We start from the raw sequence: 19,636 nt of genomic DNA, 5'->3' as shown, positions 1-19,636 counted from the left end.
TCGGCTGTGGCTGATCATTGTTTTAACGCGGTGGGATCACACGAAATTGATTTCTCTAAGACGAAGGTACTTTGCAAACCCACTGGCTATCAACAAAGATTCGTTCATGAAGCCATCCACATATATATAGACACAACTTCAACCGAGAAGATGGCTACAAACTGAGCAATCATTGGAAGGACGTTATCAACCAGTTTAAGTCATCACTGGCTGTGATGTTCCCATCCTGCCACCTTGCGATGTTCGTTGTGCTTTACTCCCATTTCAAACGTGCGCTTTCACGCGGTTCACACTCACACAGTCACGTCGCGTGACGACCCCTTGGTTTCGGCTCGGCGATCCGCCATGAACATGCTCTTCTCTATATTCTTGGGTCTTTCGTTAAAGTCACGTAGATAGGCGCAAAGAAAATAACAAACAAAAAACTGCGACGTTTCAATCGCAACACAAGCGGTCGCCATCAGGAGAAAAAAATTAGTGGGAAAGCTGCTGAGGCAGGATGTTGTAAAGGTTGTTAACAAGCTGATTTTCACCTGGCAGCCCTCTGATTGGTGAAAACCAACCACCGTCGGGATGGCTGCCCACCACTCATTGGCTGCTGACATTTGGGCTACGCCCATTTCAAACCCTTCTAAACAGTTTGTCCTGGAAGCAAACCCCCCTTTTCCTGGAAACGACCGCTTAATTGCTATTGAAACGTCGTAGCTTTTTGTTATTTTTTGTTATTTTCTTTGAACCTATCTATGTCACTTTACCGAAAGACCCAAGAATTTGAATTCCTGCAGTCACGAAAGCTTTAATAGAGTAGCGGTTCACGCGCTGCGCTATAAACCCGGTGGCCTGAGTTCGATTCCCGCTCACGGCCAACACCAGTGGCAATTATCTGAACCAGCCCTGGGCCAGCCCACTACCAACTAGGCCTCAATTGAGTACCTTCTGGTGCGGTGTGTAATAAACATCGCCGTTGGGGAGACAAAGGCGTCTTGGCATGGTGCTGGCCACCCACCCCCTCGTGTACCATCATAGGTGCTCGCTCAAAGCAGTTGCCCCAACAGTCTGTTAAGGCTACATGGGGGACATTTGTCTTTGTACTCGTGCGCACTCGTGCACGCGCACTGTTCTGTGTGCGTGTTTATTTGCGTGCCCGTCCGTGCGTACTCTATCGCGTGTGTACTCTCTCATGTAACCGTACTCCCTCTTGTGTACCTTGCTCTGTGCGTCCCTCTCCCCGCGGCTCCTCCACGCTACTACAATGCACTGCGAGCACGGGGCCCGCGCTCTCCGCTCGCCCCGGTGCACGCTGGGAAGGCTGGGCCGCCCCCACCGCGGCCTCACGAGGGGGGTCCCCGTCACTGTGGTAACCGTTGAGGCCGCCCCTGTAGGGCCCCTCACGGAGCTCCGTGCGAGCCGCCTCTTCCCGGAGCTCCACGCGAGAAGCCCCCTCGTGGAGCCTCGCGTGAGCCCCCGCGCAGAGCTCCGCATCCCACCAGCCGTGGGAGCGAGCCCCCTCACGGAGGTCGCTGGAGGAGCTGCAGAGTCGGCGGTCTCCGTGGTGGAGGAAACCCTCCCCGCGGGGGAGCTCGGGGCAGCGCGCCCAGTCGTGGAGCTCCGCGTGGGGACCCTCGCGGGAGGCGGCCACCTGGCGGAGGTCGCTGCACGAGCCGTAGTGGCGGTGGGCCCCGTGGCGGAGGTGGTTGCGGAGGCCCGGGCGGTAGAGGGGCCCCTGGCGGAGGTGCGGGTCCCATTTGAGCGGGTGGAAAAGGTGGTGGTGGTGTAGCCCATGGTGGAGCTCACCCTCCAGACCGAATCCCTGCAGCTCCACCGTGAGGCCAAACGGCAGCAGGGGAGAGAGTCCTCCTGGTCGCGCAACACACAAAGACACCCACTCACTCACCCACTCACTCACCCACTCATTCACACACTCACCCACTCACAACCGCCATTCGCCACAAAGTGGTGGTGATGTCACCACAGCGCTTGTGCACTTTAAGGCCACGTGAAATATCGAACGTCCACTGGCAGGAGGCCACGGGACAGACCCAGGTACCATGGGTTGACTGATTGAGATGACTGGCCAATGCACCACCTGTGCCCCCTACTGTGCCAACTTGCTGTGCTTCAGCCACATAGTGCTCCGCTCGTTGTTGTGAGTGTCGCTCCTCCGCCCTCCGTTGTTGCTGAAGGGCGACTGCCTCCATCTACCCAGCAGCGTCCTTCACGAGCCTCCTCCACAGAGGCCGATCTTGACACCGCTGGTACCAGTCATCGGGAAGTCCACTCAGCTCTACATCCTCCTGTACCACATCACTCCATCTCTTCTCTAGCCCGTGCCGCACACGTTTAGCCCCCTCGATCCGGCCGAACAAAAGCTGTTTGGGCATGCAGTCGCTGGGCATGTGGGCTACATGACCCAGCCAATGCAGCCTTGCCTGTTGTAAGAGCTCACCGATTGGACTTTGTCCAGTTCTTTCAAGGATTCGTGAGCTCCTCACACAATCCAGTCTAGTTAAACCCAGGATGAATCATAGGCATGTCAGCCTAAATGTTTTTAACCAGCGAAGATGTTCCATTTGGGGGGGGTCCATGTTTCACAAGCACAGAGAAGGTAGGGCATGACTGTGGCCGATAATACCTGAAGCTTCATATGGAGCGACAGACCAGGTAGCTTCCACACAGCCGATGAAAAGATAATGCCACTCGGTTGATTCTGAGTGAGACCTCTGCTGTCAAACCGGAGCCGGTTATGAGCACACTGCCCAGGTATGGAAAACTCTCCACTCTCTCCACAACTGCTCCACCATTTTGGAGTTGTTGGGGTGGAGTGTCTGATGGCACCAAATACCCAGGCACACACTCACTAACTCACACACACACGCACCCACTTACACACTCACGCACCCACTCACACACTGACTCACCCACTAATAATAATAATAGTTCAATTTGTAACGCGCGCAAATTTGCAGATGTAGTGGCCGCAACTCAGAGGCGTGGAGCCAAGCTCAGAGTCACTCAAAAGCATGATTGTAGAGGTGAGTTTTTAAGTCTCTCTTGAAGGAGGCGATTGAGGTGATGCTGCGAATGTGCAGAGGGATATTGTTCCCGAATGTTTGGGCTGCCACCCGAGAAGCGGCGCATAGACATGACCATCCTGGATCTTGGTATCAAGAGGAGGTCGTGAGTCGCGCTGCGCAGGCATCTGCCGTGTGCTGAGCTGCAAGTTGTCAATAATGAAGAAAGGTACGGCGGGCAGGCGGATATGAAGGCGTTGTGGCAGAGGCAGGCGATCTTGTATGTGACCCCACTGGCGATGGGGAGCCAGTTGAGAGCACGGAGACAGGCTAGTGAGTCGAGACGGGGATGAGTGTGGGCAATGACGACGCGTGCTAGGTTATTTTGTAGTCTTTGAAGTTTCTTTAGGTTGCCAGCGGAGGTCCGGACTAGGACGGAGTTGCAATAGTCAAGGCGAGACCCAACTATGCAACATGTGTTGGCAATTTCAGTAGAGATGAGAGGACGTATGTGTCTAAGAGCCTTCAGGTGAAAGTTACATGAGCTGATGATATGGTTGGTTTGACGGTCGAAGGATAAAGTTGAATCTAGGATGACACCCACTCCCAAAGACAAAGATCCTCCATTAAGCCTCAACAGACTCTTGGTGGCAAGGGCTGTTAGCGAAGGCCGCCACAGGGCACCGCAATTGAGCCAAGAATAATTCTCTCAGGGGGCAACTGGGCCGGCAGATAACATCAAAGCAAATTCTAGACAATGAAATAGTTACAAAACAAACTTAATAATAATAATGATAGCAATAAAGTAAAATTCACGCCTAAAACTTTGGTGAATTTAAAAATGGAGGACAAAGATGGCAGAATGGTGATAACTGCTATTCGAACTAAACCGAATTTTATTTTACCAGGCAATGCCCCACTGAGCTATTTCGCACTATTTGAGAAGCCACCTGGCATCACAAATGACAGCTCAATCAAGTGGTGGTGGCCCATCACCATCACCGTGTGCAAATGCAAAGCAGCAGCCCAATCACTCTCTAAGCGCGTGATGTTGATTCTAAATGTGGAGGGCAAAGACTGGAGGACCCGGAGAAGAATCCACGTGACCACCAGGTGAGAGAGATGGAGAGACGCAAACTCCAAATATGGTGGCTAGGAGATGTTCTCTCCCTCGCCTGGAGTGCAGGAGGCAGTGGGTTAGATCCTGGACCCTGACGATGCCTGCTGTTATAGATTTGGAGTCTGCGTGTCTCTCTCCCCATGGTGGCGCCACTGCGTGAATTTTCCTGCTGCTAGAAATGTTCACGTGATGATGATAATCCGCTACTTCATTGCGCTTGATGCATACCCGGCCCCCTTTGTCTCCCCAGTGCTGATGTTCTACAACACCATACCAGGTCTCTGAACGAAGGTCGAGTCGATCTAGGGGAGGGCTGGGACCGGTTCAAATGTTAACCTACGGGCTGGGAAATACTCTCATCCGATTGGCCGCATGTTTAAACGCTTTCACCCCGATTGGCCGCTTGTGTAACGCTCTCATCCGATTGGCTGCATGTGTAACGCCCTCACCTGATTGGCCGCGTGTAACGCCCTCACCTGATTGGCCGTGTGTGACACTCTCACCTGATTGGCTGCGTGTAACGCCCTCACCTGATTGGCTGCGTGTGACACTCTCACCTGATTGGCCGTGTGTAACGCTCTCACCTGATTGGCTGCGTGTGCGTGACTTCAGGACCACAGGGATGAAATCCTGGAAGCCGTTCTTGTGACGCTTGTGAGCTGACAAACGCACACACAAGTACACGCACACAAGTACACGCACACATGTACACGCACACATACACACATATGTAAAGACACAAGTGTACACACACACAACAAAGACCACCATTCGCCACTTGGTGAAGTCACCACAGCGCTGAGGCAGACTCAGCGCTGTGGTGACTAAGTGCAGACTAAGTGAACTTTAAGGCCAAATTAAGTGTGAAACGCCCTCTGGCAGGAGGTCGCGGGACAGACCCAGGTGCCATGGGTTGACTCAGATGACTGGCCGATGCACCACCTGTGCCCCCTACTGTGCCAACTTTCTTTTAGCCGCCCAGCGCTCCGCTGGTTGTTGTGAGCGTTGCTCTTCTGCCCTCCATTCTTGCTGGAGGGCAACTGCCTCCAACTACCCAGTAGAGTCCTTCATGAGCCTCCTCCACAGACGACGATCTGGACCCCGCTGGAGCAGTCATCAACAAGTCCACTCAGCGTGCCTGGCAAGGCGATGATGGATAATCCTTGCCAGGACCTTTCCGGGCACAGTGAGGAGTGAGATGCCCCTGTCGTTGTTACAGTCTGTGCGGTCCCCCTTCTTAAAGAGGGGGACCACCAGGGCATCCTTCCAATTCTGCGGAACCTGTCCAGTGGTCCCGGCTGTTGTAATGTTGTCATATAGGGAACTCTGCACACAAACGCCACCCTCCTACAGCATTTCGCTTGGGAGATCATCTCTGCCCGGCCCTTTTCCTGGTCTCAAACTCTGGATTGTCTTCTCTACTTCCTTACCAGATGGCACCTCAGTCAGCCACTCACAGTGGTGACTACTTCTTCCAATATTGGAGGCACCGCAGCCTCAGCAGGGTCATCCCCACTTTGCCCCATGATGTTTCCCAGGCCGACGGATTTCCCCTCCCCAAAACCTCACAGAAATCGTCAGCAAATCTGCAAATCTGTTCCTGGGGGTCGGAGATTGGATCACCTTTCTTCCCCCTAATGATGGTGATCGGTGTGGTGCTGCAAGTAACTTTTTTGATGGCGTTAAAGAGTGACTTGTGATTGCGGGCTACTGAGGCAGACTCCATCCCCTCAGCATCACGCGGCCACCACTCATTCTTACAGCGCCTCACAGCTCTCTGAACCTCCGAGCAAAGCCTGCAGTAAGCCTCCTCATGCTCCGACATGGGATGCTGCAGATGGTGAGAGTGGGCCTGTCGCTTTTTCTCAGCCAGCCGGAAACACCTCATCCATCAGCTGGGGTCTCTAGCGAGGTTTAGACCGTGTACCCAAAGCGGCCATTGAAGCTACATGAGCCACAGTCCTAAACCTTGCCGATGTCCCCTCGGCATCAGAAGGAGGGGGGTGCAATGACAACCCCAGCTGCAAGCGATGATGACATTCTCGCTTGCAGCTTTCATCAGCTAGCTGAGACCACTCCACCGCAGGTTTGAGTGGTGGCTACAAACGCCATGAGGGGAATGGCCAATTGACATTGGCCCACCCGCAATGGCACTGCTCACCACAGCCTAACCGTCTGGCGCCACCAAGTAGGTAGGGGGTTGTTTTGCCGAACACACACGTACACGCACACACGCACACGAAAACACATGCACACACATGTAAACACACACACTGACAGCTTTTGTTCGGCCGGATCGAGCTGGCTAAACGGGCGCGGCACGGGCTAGAGAGGAGATGGAGTGACGTGGTACAGGAGGATTTGGAGCTGAGTGGACTTGCCGATGACTGGTACCAGCGGTGTCAAAATCGGCCTCTGTGGAGGAGGCTCGTGAAGGACGCTACTGGGCAGTTGGAGGCAGTCGCCCTCCAGCAACAACGGAGGGCGGAGGAGCGACGCTCACAACAACGAGCGGAGCGCCGGGTGGCTAAAGCACAGCAAGTTGGCACAGTAGGGGTCACAGGTGGTGCATCAGCCAGTCATCTCGGTCATCTCAGTCAGTCGACCCGTGGCACCTGGGTCTGCCCCGTGACCTCCTGCCAGCGGGCGTTCGACACTTCACGTGGCCTTAAGGTGCACATAGCCTGGCACAAGCGTCGTGGTGACGTCACCGCCACTTAGTGGCGAATGGCGGTTGTTGTTGTTGCTGTGAGTGTGTGAGTGTGTGAGTGGGTGAGTGAGTGGGTGAGTGAGTGAGTCACTCACTCAGTGCGTGAGTGGGTGTGTGAGTGGGTGAGTGTGTGAGTGAGTGGGTGAGTGGGTGTGTGAGTGAGTGGGTGTGTGAGTGAGTGGGTGAGTGGGTGTGTGCGTGGGTGAGTGTGTGAGTGAGTGGGTGTGTGAGTGTGTGAGTGAGTGAGTGTGTGAGTGAGTGTGTGAGTGAGTGGGTGAGTGGGTGTGTGAGTGAGTGGGTGAGTGGGTGAGTGAGTGGGTGAGTGAGTGGGTGAGTGTGTGAGCGAGTGAGTGTGTGAGTGAGTGAGTCGGTGTGTGAGTGTGTGAGTGAGTGGGTGTGTGAGTGGGTGAGTGAGTGAGTGTGTGAGTGTGTGAGTGAGTGTGTGAGTGAGTGGGTGAGTGAGTGGGTGAGTGAGTGAGTGAGTGGGTGAGTGAGTGGGTGTGTGAGTGTGTGAGTGAGTGAGTGGGTGGGTGGGTGGGTGAGTGAGTGAGTGTGTGAGTGAGTGTGTGAGTGAGTGGGTGAGTGAGTGGGTGAGTGAGTGGGTGTGTGAGTGGGTGAGTGAGTGGGTGTGTGAGTGTGTGAATGAGTGAGTGACTGGGTGAGTGAGTGGGTGAGTGGGTGAGTGAGTGGGTGTGTGAGTGTGTGAGTGAGTGAGTGAGTGGGTGAGTGAGTGGGTGAGTGGGTGAGTGAGTGGGTGAGTGGGTGAGTGAGTGAGTGAGTGAGTGGGTGAGTGAGTGGGTGAGTGAGTGGGTGAGTGGGTGAGTGGGTGTGTGAGTGAGTGTGTGAGTGAGTGAGTGGGTGTGTGAGTGAGCGAGTGGGTGTGTGAGTGAGTGTGTGGGTGAGTGTGTGGGTGAGTGTGTGAGTGAGTGGGTGAGTGGGTGTGTGAGTGAGTGAGTGGGTGAGTGGGTGAGTGAGTGGGTGAGTGAGTGAGTGAGTTGGTGGGTGGGTGAGTGAGTGAGTGAGTGTGTGAGTGAGTGGGTGTGTGAGTGTGTGAGTGAGTGGGTGTGTGAGTGGGTGAGTGAGTGAGTGTGTGAGTGAGTGTGTGAGTGAGTGGGTGAGTGAGTGGGTGAGTGAGTGAGTGTGTGAGTGGGTGAGTGAGTGGGTGAGTGAGTGGGTGTGTGAGTGGGTGAGTGAGTGAGTGAGTGGGTGAGTGTATGAGTGAGTGGGTGAGTGGGTGAGTGAGTGGGTGAGTGGGTGAGTGGGTGAGTGAGTGAGTGGGTGAGTGTATGAGTGAGTGGGTGAGTGAGTGAGTGGGTGAGTGAGTGGGTGGGTGAGTGAGTGAGTGAGTGGGTGAGTGAGTGAGTGAGTGGGTGGGTGGGTGAGTGTGTGAGTGAGTGAGTGAGTGTGTGAGTGAGTAAGTGGGTGAGTGAGTGTGTGAGTGAGTGAGTGGGTGAGTGAGTGAGTGGGTGAGTGAGTGAGTGAGTGGGTGAGTGAGTGGGTGGGTGGGTGGGTGGGTGGGTGAGTGAGTGAGTGGGTGAGTGAGTGAGTGGGTGAGTGAGTGGGTGAGTGAGTGAGTGGGTGGGTGAGTGAGTGAGTGGGTGAGTGGGTGAGTGAGTGGGTGAGTGAGTGGGTGAGTGAGTGGGTGAGTGAGTGAGTGAGTGGGTGAGTGAGTGAGTGAGTGAGTGGGTGGGTGGGTGAGTGAGTGAGTGGGTGAGTGAGTGGGTGAGTGAGTGAGTGGGTGAGTGAGTGGGTGAGTGAGTGGGTGAGTGAGTGGGTGAGTGAGTGTGTGAGTGAGTGAGTGAGTGAGTGGGTGAGTGAGTGGGTGAGTGAGTGAGTGAGTGGGTGAGTGAGTGAGTGGGTGAGTGAGTGAGTGGGTGGGTGAGTGAGTGTGTGAGTGAGTGAGTGGGTGAGTGAGTGAGTGGGTGAGTGAGTGAGTGAGTGGGTGAGTGAGTGAGTGGGTGAGTGAGTGAGTGAGTGGGTGGGTGAGTGAGTGTGTGAGTGAGTGAGTGGGTGAGTGTGTGAGTGAGTGAGTGAGTGAGTGGGTGTGTGAGTGTGTGAGTGAGTGGGTGAGTGTGTGAGTGAGTGAGTGAGTGGGTGAGTGAGTGGGTGGGTGGGTGAGTGAGTGAGTGGGTGAGTGAGTGAGTGAGTGGGTGAGTGAGTGAGTGGGTGAGTGAGTGGGTGGGTGAGTGAGTGAGTGAGTGTGTGAGTGTGTGAGTGAGTGAGTGAGTGGGTGAGTGAGTGAGTGGGTGAGTGAGTGAGTGGGTGAGTGAGTGAGTGAGTGGGTGAGTGAGTGAGTGAGTGGGTGGGTGAGTGAGTGAGTGTGTGAGTGAGTGAGTGAGTGAGTGGGTGAGTGAGTGAGTGGGTGAGTGAGTGAGTGAGTGGGTGAGTGAGTGAGTGGGTGAGTGAGTGGGTGAGTGAGTGAGTGAGTGAGTGGGTGGGTGAGTGAGTGTGTGAGTGAGTGAGTGGGTGAGTGTGTGAGTGAGTGAGTGGGTGTGTGAGTGTGTGAGTGTCTGAGTGAGTGAGTGAGTGTGAGTGAGTGAGTGGGTGAGTGAGTGAGTGAGTGGGTGAGTGAGTGAGTGGGTGGGTGGGTGAGTGAGTGAGTGGGTGAGTGGGTGAGTGAGTGAGTGGGTGAGTGAGTGAGTGAGTGTGTGAGTGAGTGAGTGAGTGAGTGAGTGGGTGAGTGTGTGAGTGAGTGAGTGAGTGGGTGTGTGAGTGTGTGAGTGAGTGGGTGAGTGAGTGGGTGAGTGAGTGAGTGAGTGGGTGAGTGAGTGGGTGGGTTGGTGAGTGAGTGAGTGGGTGAGTGAGTGAGTGGGTGAGTGAGTGGGTGGGTGAGTGAGTGAGTGAGTGTGTGAGTGAGTGAGTGGGTGTGTGAGTGTGTGAGTGGGTGAGTGAGTGGGTGGGTGAGTGGGTGAGTGAGTCACTCACTTGGTGAGTCCCCCTCCTCCGGGCTGCCCCCTCCCCCGATGGCCTCCCAGATCCCCCGCTTGCCCCCTCGCACCTCCTCCCCCTCCCCCCCGTGGTGAACTTCGAACTCAGAGGCCCCCACAGCCCCGCCCCCATCCCCCCGGCCCCCACCGCCCCTCCCCCGCTCCCGCATCTCCAGCTCAGAGAATCTCAGCATGGCCCTCTGCACGGGTGAGGAGAGTACAGGGTGAGCGAACAGGGTGAGCGAACAGGGTGAGCGTACATGGTGAGGAGAGAAGGTGAGCGTACATGGTGAGGAGAGAGGGTGAGGAGAGAGGGTGAGGGACATGGTGAGGAGACATGGTGAGGAAAGAGGGTGAGGAGAGAGGGTGAGGGACATGGTGAGGAGACATGGTGAGGAGACATGGTGAGGAGAGAGGGTGAGGGGACATGGTGAGGAGACATGGTGAGGAGAGAGGGTGAGGAGAGAGGGTGAGGGGACATGGTGAGGAGACATGGTGAGGAGACATGGTGAGGAGACATGGTGAGGAGAGAGGGTGAGGGGACATGGTGAGGAGACGGGGTGAGGGACATGGTGAGGAGACGTGGTGAGGAGACGTGGTGAGGAGACGGGGTGAGGGACATGGTGAGGAGACGGGGTGAGGGACATGGTGAGGAGAGAGGGTGAGGAGACGGGGTGAGGGACATGGTGAGGAGACGGGGTGAGGAGACGTGGTGAGGAGACGGGGTGAGGGACATGGTGAGGAGACGTGGTGAGGGGACATGGTGAGGAGAGAGGGTGAGGGGACATGGTGAGGAGACGTGGTGAGGGGACATGGTGAGGAGAGAGGGTGAGGGACATGGTGAGGAGACGGGGTGAGGGGACATGGTGAGGAGAGAGGGTGAGCGGACGTGGTGAGGAGACGTGGTGAGGGACATGGTGAGGAGAGAGGGTGAGCGGACGTGGTGAGGGGACGGGGTGAGGGGACGGGGTGAGTGTTTGGTGAGGGTACAGGGTGAGTGAATGGTGAGGGTACAGGGTGAGTGAATGGTGAGGGTACACGGTGAGTGAATGGTGAGGGTACAGGGTGAGTGTTTGGTGAGGGTACAGGGTGAGTGTTTGGTGAGGGTACACGGTGAGTGAATGGTGAGGGTACAGGGTGAGTGTTTGGTGAGGGTACAGGGTGAGTGTTTGGTGAGGGTACAGGGTGAGTGAATGGTGAGGGTACAGGGTGAGTGAATGGTGAGGGTACACAGTGAGTGAATGGTGAGGGTACAGGGTGAGTGTTTGGTGAGGGTACAGGGTGAGTGTTTGGTGAGGGTACATGATGAGTGAATGGTGAGGGTACAGGGTGAGTGAATGGTGAGGGTACACGGTGAGTGAATGGTGAGGGTACACGGTGAGTGAATGGTGAGGGTACAGGGTGAGTGAATGGTGAGGGTACAGGGTGAGTGTTTGGTGAGGGTACATGATGAGTGAATGGTGAGGGTACAGGGTGAGTGAATGGTGAGGGTACAGGGTGAATGAATGGTGAGGGTACACGGTGAGTGAATGGTGAGGGTATGTGGTGAGTGTTTGGTGAAGGTACACGGTGAGTGTTTGGTGAGGGTACGTGGTGAGTGAATGGTGAGGATGCAGGGTGATAAGTCAGCATGACTGAATATTTGAAATCATTAATGCAACATCACCACCACCACAACACCACCACAACCACCATAACCACATCTCCACAACACCACCACCACCACCACCACCTCATCACCATCACCACCACCCTCTCACCACCACCCCCTCATCACCACCACCACCATCTCATCACCAAAACCACCATCTCATCACCACCACCATCTCATCACCACCTCCTCATCACCACCACCACCTCCTCATCACCATCACCACCTCCTCATCACCATCACCCTCTCACCACCACCCCCTCACCACCACCCCCTCACCACCACCACCACCCCCTCATCACCATCACCACCTCCTCATCACCACCACCACCACCACCTCATCACCACCACCATCTCATCACCACCTCCTCATCACCACCACCACCCCCTCATCACCATCACCACCTCATCATCACCACCACCACCTCATCATCACCACCACCACCTCATCATCACCACCACCACCTCCTCCTCCTCATCACCACCACCACCAGCCTCTCACCACCACCCTCTCACCACCACCCCCTCACCACCACCACCACCACGACCACCTCATCAACATCATCCTGGACATCTTGGGCTCAGTTATTCCTCCTCCCCCACCCCTCCCTTCTGCCCCCCTCTCTCTTCATTACATCACCAGAACATCACCAGAACATCACCACCTTGACCCCCTCCCCCCATCTGCTGCTCACGTGCGCGACAGAATCCCACGCCTCTCCCTCTCCCTCCATCACCCTCCATCACCCTCCATCACCCTCTGTCTCTCTCCCCTCCCCACGCGGTGGAGCGGCCTACACCCCCAACACCGCTGTGGTGCCTCTCAGCCTTGCCCACACCACCGTCTCCACGGAACTGAACTGCCTCACCCCGGTATCGGCAGGAGCCGGGATTGGGTGCAGAATGACATCGCGGTGGTAGCCGCTGGTGCTGCCGCTGCCGCTGCTGCCGCTGCCGCTGCCGTTGCTGCTGCAGCTGCTGCTGCTGCAGTCCGGCTGCTGCTGCTGCTGCTCACGGAGCACAAGGCCCAGTCTCCAGTCAGCTGCAATGATAGCGGACTGCCAGAGAGGCGGCACAGACACAGCCGCACTGCTCAACTCCCCACCCACACACGGCAGCGAGCGCCCACCCACCTGCACAGCCCCACACCCCAACCTACAAACCCACCTACGCACCCACCTACCCACCCGCACACCCCAACACCAACCTACCCACCCACCTACCCACCTGGACACCCGCACACCCCAACACCAACCTACCCACCCACCTACCCACCTGAACACCCACCCACCCCAACACCTACCTACCCACCCACCTACCCACCTGAACACCCACCCACCCCAACACCAACCTACCCACCCACCTACCCACCTGCACACCCACCCACCCCAACACCAACCTACCCACCCACCTACCCACCTGAACACCCACCCACCCCAACACCTACCTACCCACCCACCTACCCACCTGAACACCCACCCACCCCAACACCCCAACACCAACCTATCCATCCACGTAGCCACCCACCTACCCACCTGGACACCCCCACCCCCCACACCAACCTACCCACCCACCTACCCACCTGCACACCCACCCACCCCAAAACCAACCTACCCACCCACCAACCCACCTGCACACCCACCCACCCCAAAACCAACCTACCCACCCACCAACCCACCTGGACACCCACCCGCCCCAACACCAACCTACCCACCCACCTACCCACCTGGACACCCCCACACCCCCACACCAACCTACCCACCCACCCACCTGCACACCCCCACACCCCAACACCAACCTACCCACCCACCTACCCACCTGCACACCCACCCACCCCAACACCAACCTACCCACCCACCCACCTGGACACCCCCACACCCCAACACCAACCTACCCACCCACCTACCCACCTGGTCACCCACCCACCCCAACACCAACCTACCCACCGACCCACCTGGACACCCACCCACCCCAACACCAACCTACCCACCCACCTACCCACCTGGACACCCCCACACCCCCACACCCACCTACCCACCCACCTACCCACCTGCACACCCCCACACCACAACACCAACCTACCCACCTGCACACCCACCCACCCCAACACCAACCTACCCACCCACCTACCCACTTGGACACCCCACACCAACCTACCCACCCACCTACCCACCTGCACACCCCCACACCACAACACCAACCTACCCACCCACCCACCTACCCACCTGCACACCCACACACCCCAACACCAACCTACCCACACACCTACCCACCTGCACACCCCCACACCACAACACCAACCTACCCACCCACCTACCCACCTGGACACCCACCTCCCCACCTGGACACCCCCACACCAACCTACCCACCTGCACACCCACCCACCCCAACACCAACCTACCCACCCACCTACCCACCTGCACACCCCAACACCAACCTACCCAGCCACCTACCCACCTGGACACCCACCCCAACACCAACCTACCCACCCACCTACCCACCTGCACACCCCCACACCCCAACACCAACCTACCCACCCACCTACCCACCTGGACACCCGCACACCCCAACACCAACCTACCCACCCACCTACACACCTACCCACCCACCTACACACCTACCCACCCACACACCCACTTATTCACCTGTACTCCCTCGCCCCGCACACCCACACACCCGCACACCCCCACACCCACCTGCTCCCCCATACAGCCGCACACCCACCTAACCACCCACCCACCTACCCACCCGCACACCCATCCGACCACCTACCTACCCACCAGCACACCCACATACCCATCCAACAACAACCGCCATTTGGCACTAAGTGGCGGTGACGTCAACACGGCACTTGTGCCAGGCTATGTGCACTTTAAGGCCACGTGAAGTGTCGAATGCTCGCTGGCAGGAGGCCACGGGACAGACCCAGGTGCCACGGGTCGACTAATTGAGATGATTGACCGATGCTCCACCTGCGCCAACTTCCCGTGTTTTAGCCGCCCGCCGCTCTGCTCATTATGAGAATGGCTCCTCTGCCCCCGATTGTTGCTGGAGGGCGTCATTCACGAATTTCCTCCACAGAGGGTGGAGATTCCGCTGAAACCAGTTATTGGCAAGTCCACTCAGCTCCATATCTTCATACCACATCACTCCATCTCTTCTCTAGCCCGTGCCGCGCCCATTTAGCTCCTTCTATCCAGCCAAACAAATTCTGTTGAGGCATGCGGTGGCTGGGCATGCGGACTACATGACCCAGCCAACGCAGCCTTGCCTGCTGGAGGAGCTCACCGATGGGACTGTGTCCAGATCTTTTGAGGATTTGAGAGCTCGTCACACAATCCAGCCTGCAGGTTAAGCACAGGATGGATCATAGGCAGGACAACCTGAATATTTATAACTGGAAAAGATTTTCCCTTGGGGGGGGGGGGGGGAGGCACAACATAGGTAGCTTCCACATAGCGTTATGCAGCCGATGAAAAGATAACGCCGCTCGACTGATTTGGAGTGAGACCTCTACTGTCAAATCAGAGCTGGTCTTAAGCACACTGCCCAGAGATGGAAACCTCTCCACTCTCTCCACAACTACCACACCAATGGGGAGGTGAGCGGGTGCAGTGTTTGATGGCACAAAATACCCAGGCAGGTGCTTAGTTTAGAAGGGGCTTATGGTAAGGCACCACCTCTTAGTAGCATGCTCCAGGCTTAGCAGCAGCACCTCCAACTCGTCCTCAAAGTAAGCAGCAATCACAAGATCAGCAGCATACATAACGTGGTCGAGCAATAGCGAGCCATCCCTTGACCGCACCCGGGCATCGATCAGCCTCCCATTGTATCTGTACCAGATGGAAATTCCTCTGGTTCAGCCATGAAAAACTTCTCGAACTACGTGGTTCAAAAAAATAAAGTAGGTGCCAGAAGACATCTCTGTCGTACCCCAAGGTAAACAGGGAATGACTCCGACTCCCGGCCACGTAGCTTTACCCGGGCCCGACCACCATCTTGAAGGTCCTTAATGATCGTGAGCAGAGAGTCAGGGACTCTGAAAGCACGAAGAACAACCCAGAGCCCAGGCCTAGTGATGGCATCATAGGCCTTGACCAGGTCAATAAAGCAGAAATATTGGTCCTGTTGGAATTCCTTACACCGTTGCCGGAGCAGATGGACAAAAAAAAATGCCGTTTGTGCAGGACCGCCCTGGCCTGAAACCGCATTGGGGCTCTGCAAGCCTCTCCTAAGCGTGCCTAGCAAGGCGATGTTGAATAATCCTGCCCAAAACCTTACCCGGCACACTGAGGAGGGAGATGCCCATGTAATTCTTACAGTCTGTGCGGTCCCCCATCACCACCTGGGCATCCTTCCAATCCTGCAGAACCTGTCCAGTGGTCCAAACTGTTGTTATGATGTCGAATAGGGCAGTCTGCACAGAAACACTACCCTCCCTCAGCAGTTCGCTTGAGAGATCATCTCTGTCCGCCACTTTTGCTGGTCTCAGACTGGATTGCCTTCCGGACTTCCTCAACAGGTGGCACTTCAGCCAGCCACTCACAGTGGTGACTACTTCTTACAATATTGGAGGCACTGCAGCATCAGCGAGGTCATCCCCACTTTGCCCCATGACGTTTTCTTGGCTGAGGGATTTCCTCTCCCCCAAGAAAATCCAAAAATGTGTTCCTGGGGGTCGGAGATCAGAAAGATGGCGGTGATAAATGTGGTGCTGGAAGTCACTTTTTTGAGGGAATTAAAGAATGATTTGTGATTGTGAGCTGCTGAGGCGGGCTCCCTCTTCTCAGCAACTCCGCTGCAAGTGCCTGTCGCCTTTTCTCAGCCAGCTGGAGCAACTCCTTCGTCAGCCAGGGCCTCTGGGGAGGTCTGGGCCTCTGGGGAGGTCTGGGCCTCTGGGGAGGTCTGGGCCTCTGGGGAGGTCTGAGCCGTGTACCCAAAGCAGACATTGCAGCTGCATGAGCCACAGACCTAAACCTCGCCCATCTCCCCTCGACATCAGGAGGAGTGGGGGATGATGCCAACCCGAGCTGCATGCAGGGTTAAAATTCTTGTTTGGAACTTTCATCAGCTAGCTGAGACCAGGCAACTGTGGTTTTTAATGGGGTCCTGGGTGTCCACCCACCACCGGAGTGGAAGAATGGGAGGCGCATCTTACAGATGACAAGCCGATGGTCAGTGGACACATCAGCTCCACGGTAAGTCCTGGTGTCAAGGACATGAGCTCGCATCCACTGTTCCGTCACTATGTAGTCCAGCAGATGTTCTTTCTTGGACCCGGCGTACATCCATGAAGTTGTGAGGATGCGCCGATGCCGGAACAGCGTGTTGGTAATTACAAGCCCATGGGCGGCACAAAAATCTAGCAGCCTCCTACCGTTGTTATTGAGCTGATCTGACCCATGTCCTCCAATCACTCCAGACCAGGTGCTAGCGTCATGACCAACTCGGGCATTAAAATCACTCAACAGCATGACTCTATCCCGAGGGGCCACTTTAGCCAGCACCTGTGACAGGAGATCATAGAAGGCATCTGACTCATCGGCCTTGCCTACAACTTTCGACTGATGTTAATCTTCGGTGGGGACATAAGCAACCACCACCATCACTCCTCGCCTCCTATTGATGGGGAGGCGAGCCCACAGTAGCCTGGGGTCTACAGCTTTCAACACCTCACCGCCACGCTCCCACTCTCCATTCATTATTTTGTTCAGAAAAGCCACTCCCTGTTGTTGAGCAGTCTTCTGCCCATGTCCACCCTTCATGATGACTGTAGCCAGAGCTGGTCCACCAGACCTCCTGAATGCCGCAGAGATCTAGGCAGTACTGGTTCAGCTCCCGTCAAACGAGTGGCAGCCTCTCTTCCGCAGTGAGCGTTCGAACATTCCACGTGGCCCATTGCGGTGGCTTTTTGCCATTTCTGTAAGAACCCCGAGGGTTCAGGTGCAGTCTCCTGGTTCCGCCAAATGGAGTTTGGCCAGGAGATATCATAGACATCTGTCCCCCCCCCCGCGGCCTCTGGCACAAGCTTCGTTAGATTTGTTTTACACATAGTTTAGTGGTGATTTAATTCAAGGTGGAAGAGTTACCAGCCCCTCCCAACCATTCATTGCCCCCATTGGCTGCTGTGGTGTCTACACACACCATCAGGGGAACAGCCACTTGAAATTGGTTGTACCCCCATTGGCATTGCTCACCACAGCGTTACTGTCCGGCACCACAGAGGAGGTAGGAGGTTGTTTTGCTGGACTATCCATCCAACCACCTGCCCATCCACACATCCATCCAACCACCTACCTATGCAGCCACCCACCCATAACACCTGCATACCCATCTAACCACCTACCCACCCGTAACACCCATCTGCCTACCCCCACAGCCGCATACCCACCCATCCGCACACCTGTCCACCTGCCTACCCACTCGCACACCCATTCAACCACCTCCCCACCCACTCGCACACCCACTCTCACACCCTTCCAACCACCTATCCACCCACCTACCCACCCACCTACCCATCCACTCACACACTGGCACACGTGCCCAACCACCTACCCACCCACACACACACGTCTAACCACCTCCCCACCCACGCACCCACCTGCACACCTACATACCCACCCTCCTAAACACCTATCCAACTACCTATCCACCCGCACACTCACTCCGAGCGCACACCCGCCCAGCGCCCGTTCCACAGTGACACAACTGCAATGGACCCTTTACATCATCGCCTACCCACACACCGGCCCACTCATCCACCCACCCTCAATTCCCTGGCTATCACCCACTACCCAGTAATACAACTGCCTTAGCAAAGACGACACCGTCACTCACTCCATAAACTCGCTTCATCATCACTCACACAATCGTATCATCAATTACACCCAATTACACTCGCACCATAACGCTCACACACCATTATCACACCATCAAGATACACCATCCCTATAACTCACGAAATTTCACCACGACACTCACCCCACAACACGACCACCACCGCACACCGATGACGCAGCCCCAGCGGTAGTGCATTCACCGCTTGTTGCAAGAGGTACGTGGCTCACAAGTAACTGTTTTGATGGAGTTAAAAAGTGATTTATGCTTGCCCCGTGATGTTGTCGAGGAGCTGAGGGCTTTCACCCTTCCCCAAGACCTCACAGAAATGCTCAGCAAACCTGCAGACCTGTTCCTAGTTTGGGGGTGGGGGGTTGGAGATCGGATCGCCGATCTTTCCCTTCAGAAAGGGGACAGGCGCGGAACCGCAAGATGGCTTCCTCGGTGGGGGACGAGTGAAGGGTGAGTGGAGTGTGTTGAGCGGTGGTGAGCAGTGGTGAGTGGTACGCGGTGGTGAGCAGTGGTGAGCAGTGGTGAGCGTTGAGCGGTGGTGAGCGGTGGTGAGCGGTGGTGAGCGGTGGTGAGCATTGAGCGGTGGTGAGCGGTGGTGAGCAGTGGTGAGCGTTGAGCGGTGGTGAGCGGTGGTGAGTGGTGAACGGTGGTGAGTGGTGGTGAGTGGTGAGCGGTGGTGAGTGGTGGTGAGTGGTGAGTGGTGAGCGGTGGCGAGTGGTGGTGAGTGGTGAACGGTGGTGAGTGGTGGTGAGTGGTGAACGGTGGTGAGTGGTGGTGAGTGGTGAACGGTGGTGAGTGGTGGTGAGTGGTGAGTGGTGAGCGGTGGCGAGTGGTGGTGAGTGGTGAGCGGTGGTGAGTGGTGAACGGTGGCGAGTGGTGGTGAGTGGTGGTGAGTGGTGAGTGGTGAGCGGTGGCGAGTGGTGGTGAGTGGTGAACGGTGGTGAGTGGTGGTGAGTGGTGAACGGTGGTGAGTGGTGGTGAGTGGTGAACGGTGGTGAGTGGTGGTGAGTGGTGAGTGGTGAGCGGTGGCGAGTGGTGGTGAGTGGTGAGCGGTGGTGAGTGGTGAACGGTGGCGAGTGGTGGTGAGTGGTGAGCGGTGGTGAGTGGTGAGCGGTGGCAAGTGGTGGTGAGTGGTGAGTGGTGAGTGGTGGTGAGTGGTGAGCGGTGGTGAGTGGTGGTGAGTGGTGAGCGGTGGCGAGTGGTGAGCGGTGGCGAGTGGTGGTGAGTGGTGAGCGGTGGTGAGTGGTGAGCGGTGGTGAGTGGTGGTGAGTGGTGAGCGGTGGCAAGTGGTGGTGAGTGGTGAGTGGTGAGCGGTGGCGAGTGGTGGTGAGTGGTGAGTGGTGAGCGGTGGCGAGCGTTGGCGATGGT

General features: G+C 56.4%; 1 protein-coding gene across 1 annotated transcript in view; it reads right to left on the bottom strand.

The window, feature by feature from the left end:
- Positions 1–19,636, bottom strand: part of LOC144952163 (uncharacterized) — a 48,555-nt gene that overhangs the window by 21,992 nt on the left and 6,927 nt on the right. Inside the window, 4 exon segments of the mRNA XM_078882566.1 lie at positions 1,207–1,857; positions 4,716–4,790; positions 9,767–9,968; positions 12,289–12,477. Coding sequence (XP_078738692.1) covers positions 1,207–1,857; positions 4,716–4,790; positions 9,767–9,968; positions 12,289–12,477 — 1,117 coding nt within the window.

Source organism: Lampetra fluviatilis, chromosome 66 (assembly GCF_964198595.1).
Source record: "Lampetra fluviatilis chromosome 66, kcLamFluv1.1, whole genome shotgun sequence".
In the NCBI taxonomy this organism is placed as follows: Eukaryota; Metazoa; Chordata; class Hyperoartia; order Petromyzontiformes; family Petromyzontidae; genus Lampetra; species Lampetra fluviatilis.
The sequence above is the reverse complement of the archived record's forward strand: the minus strand, read 5'-3'. Positions and strand labels throughout refer to the sequence as shown.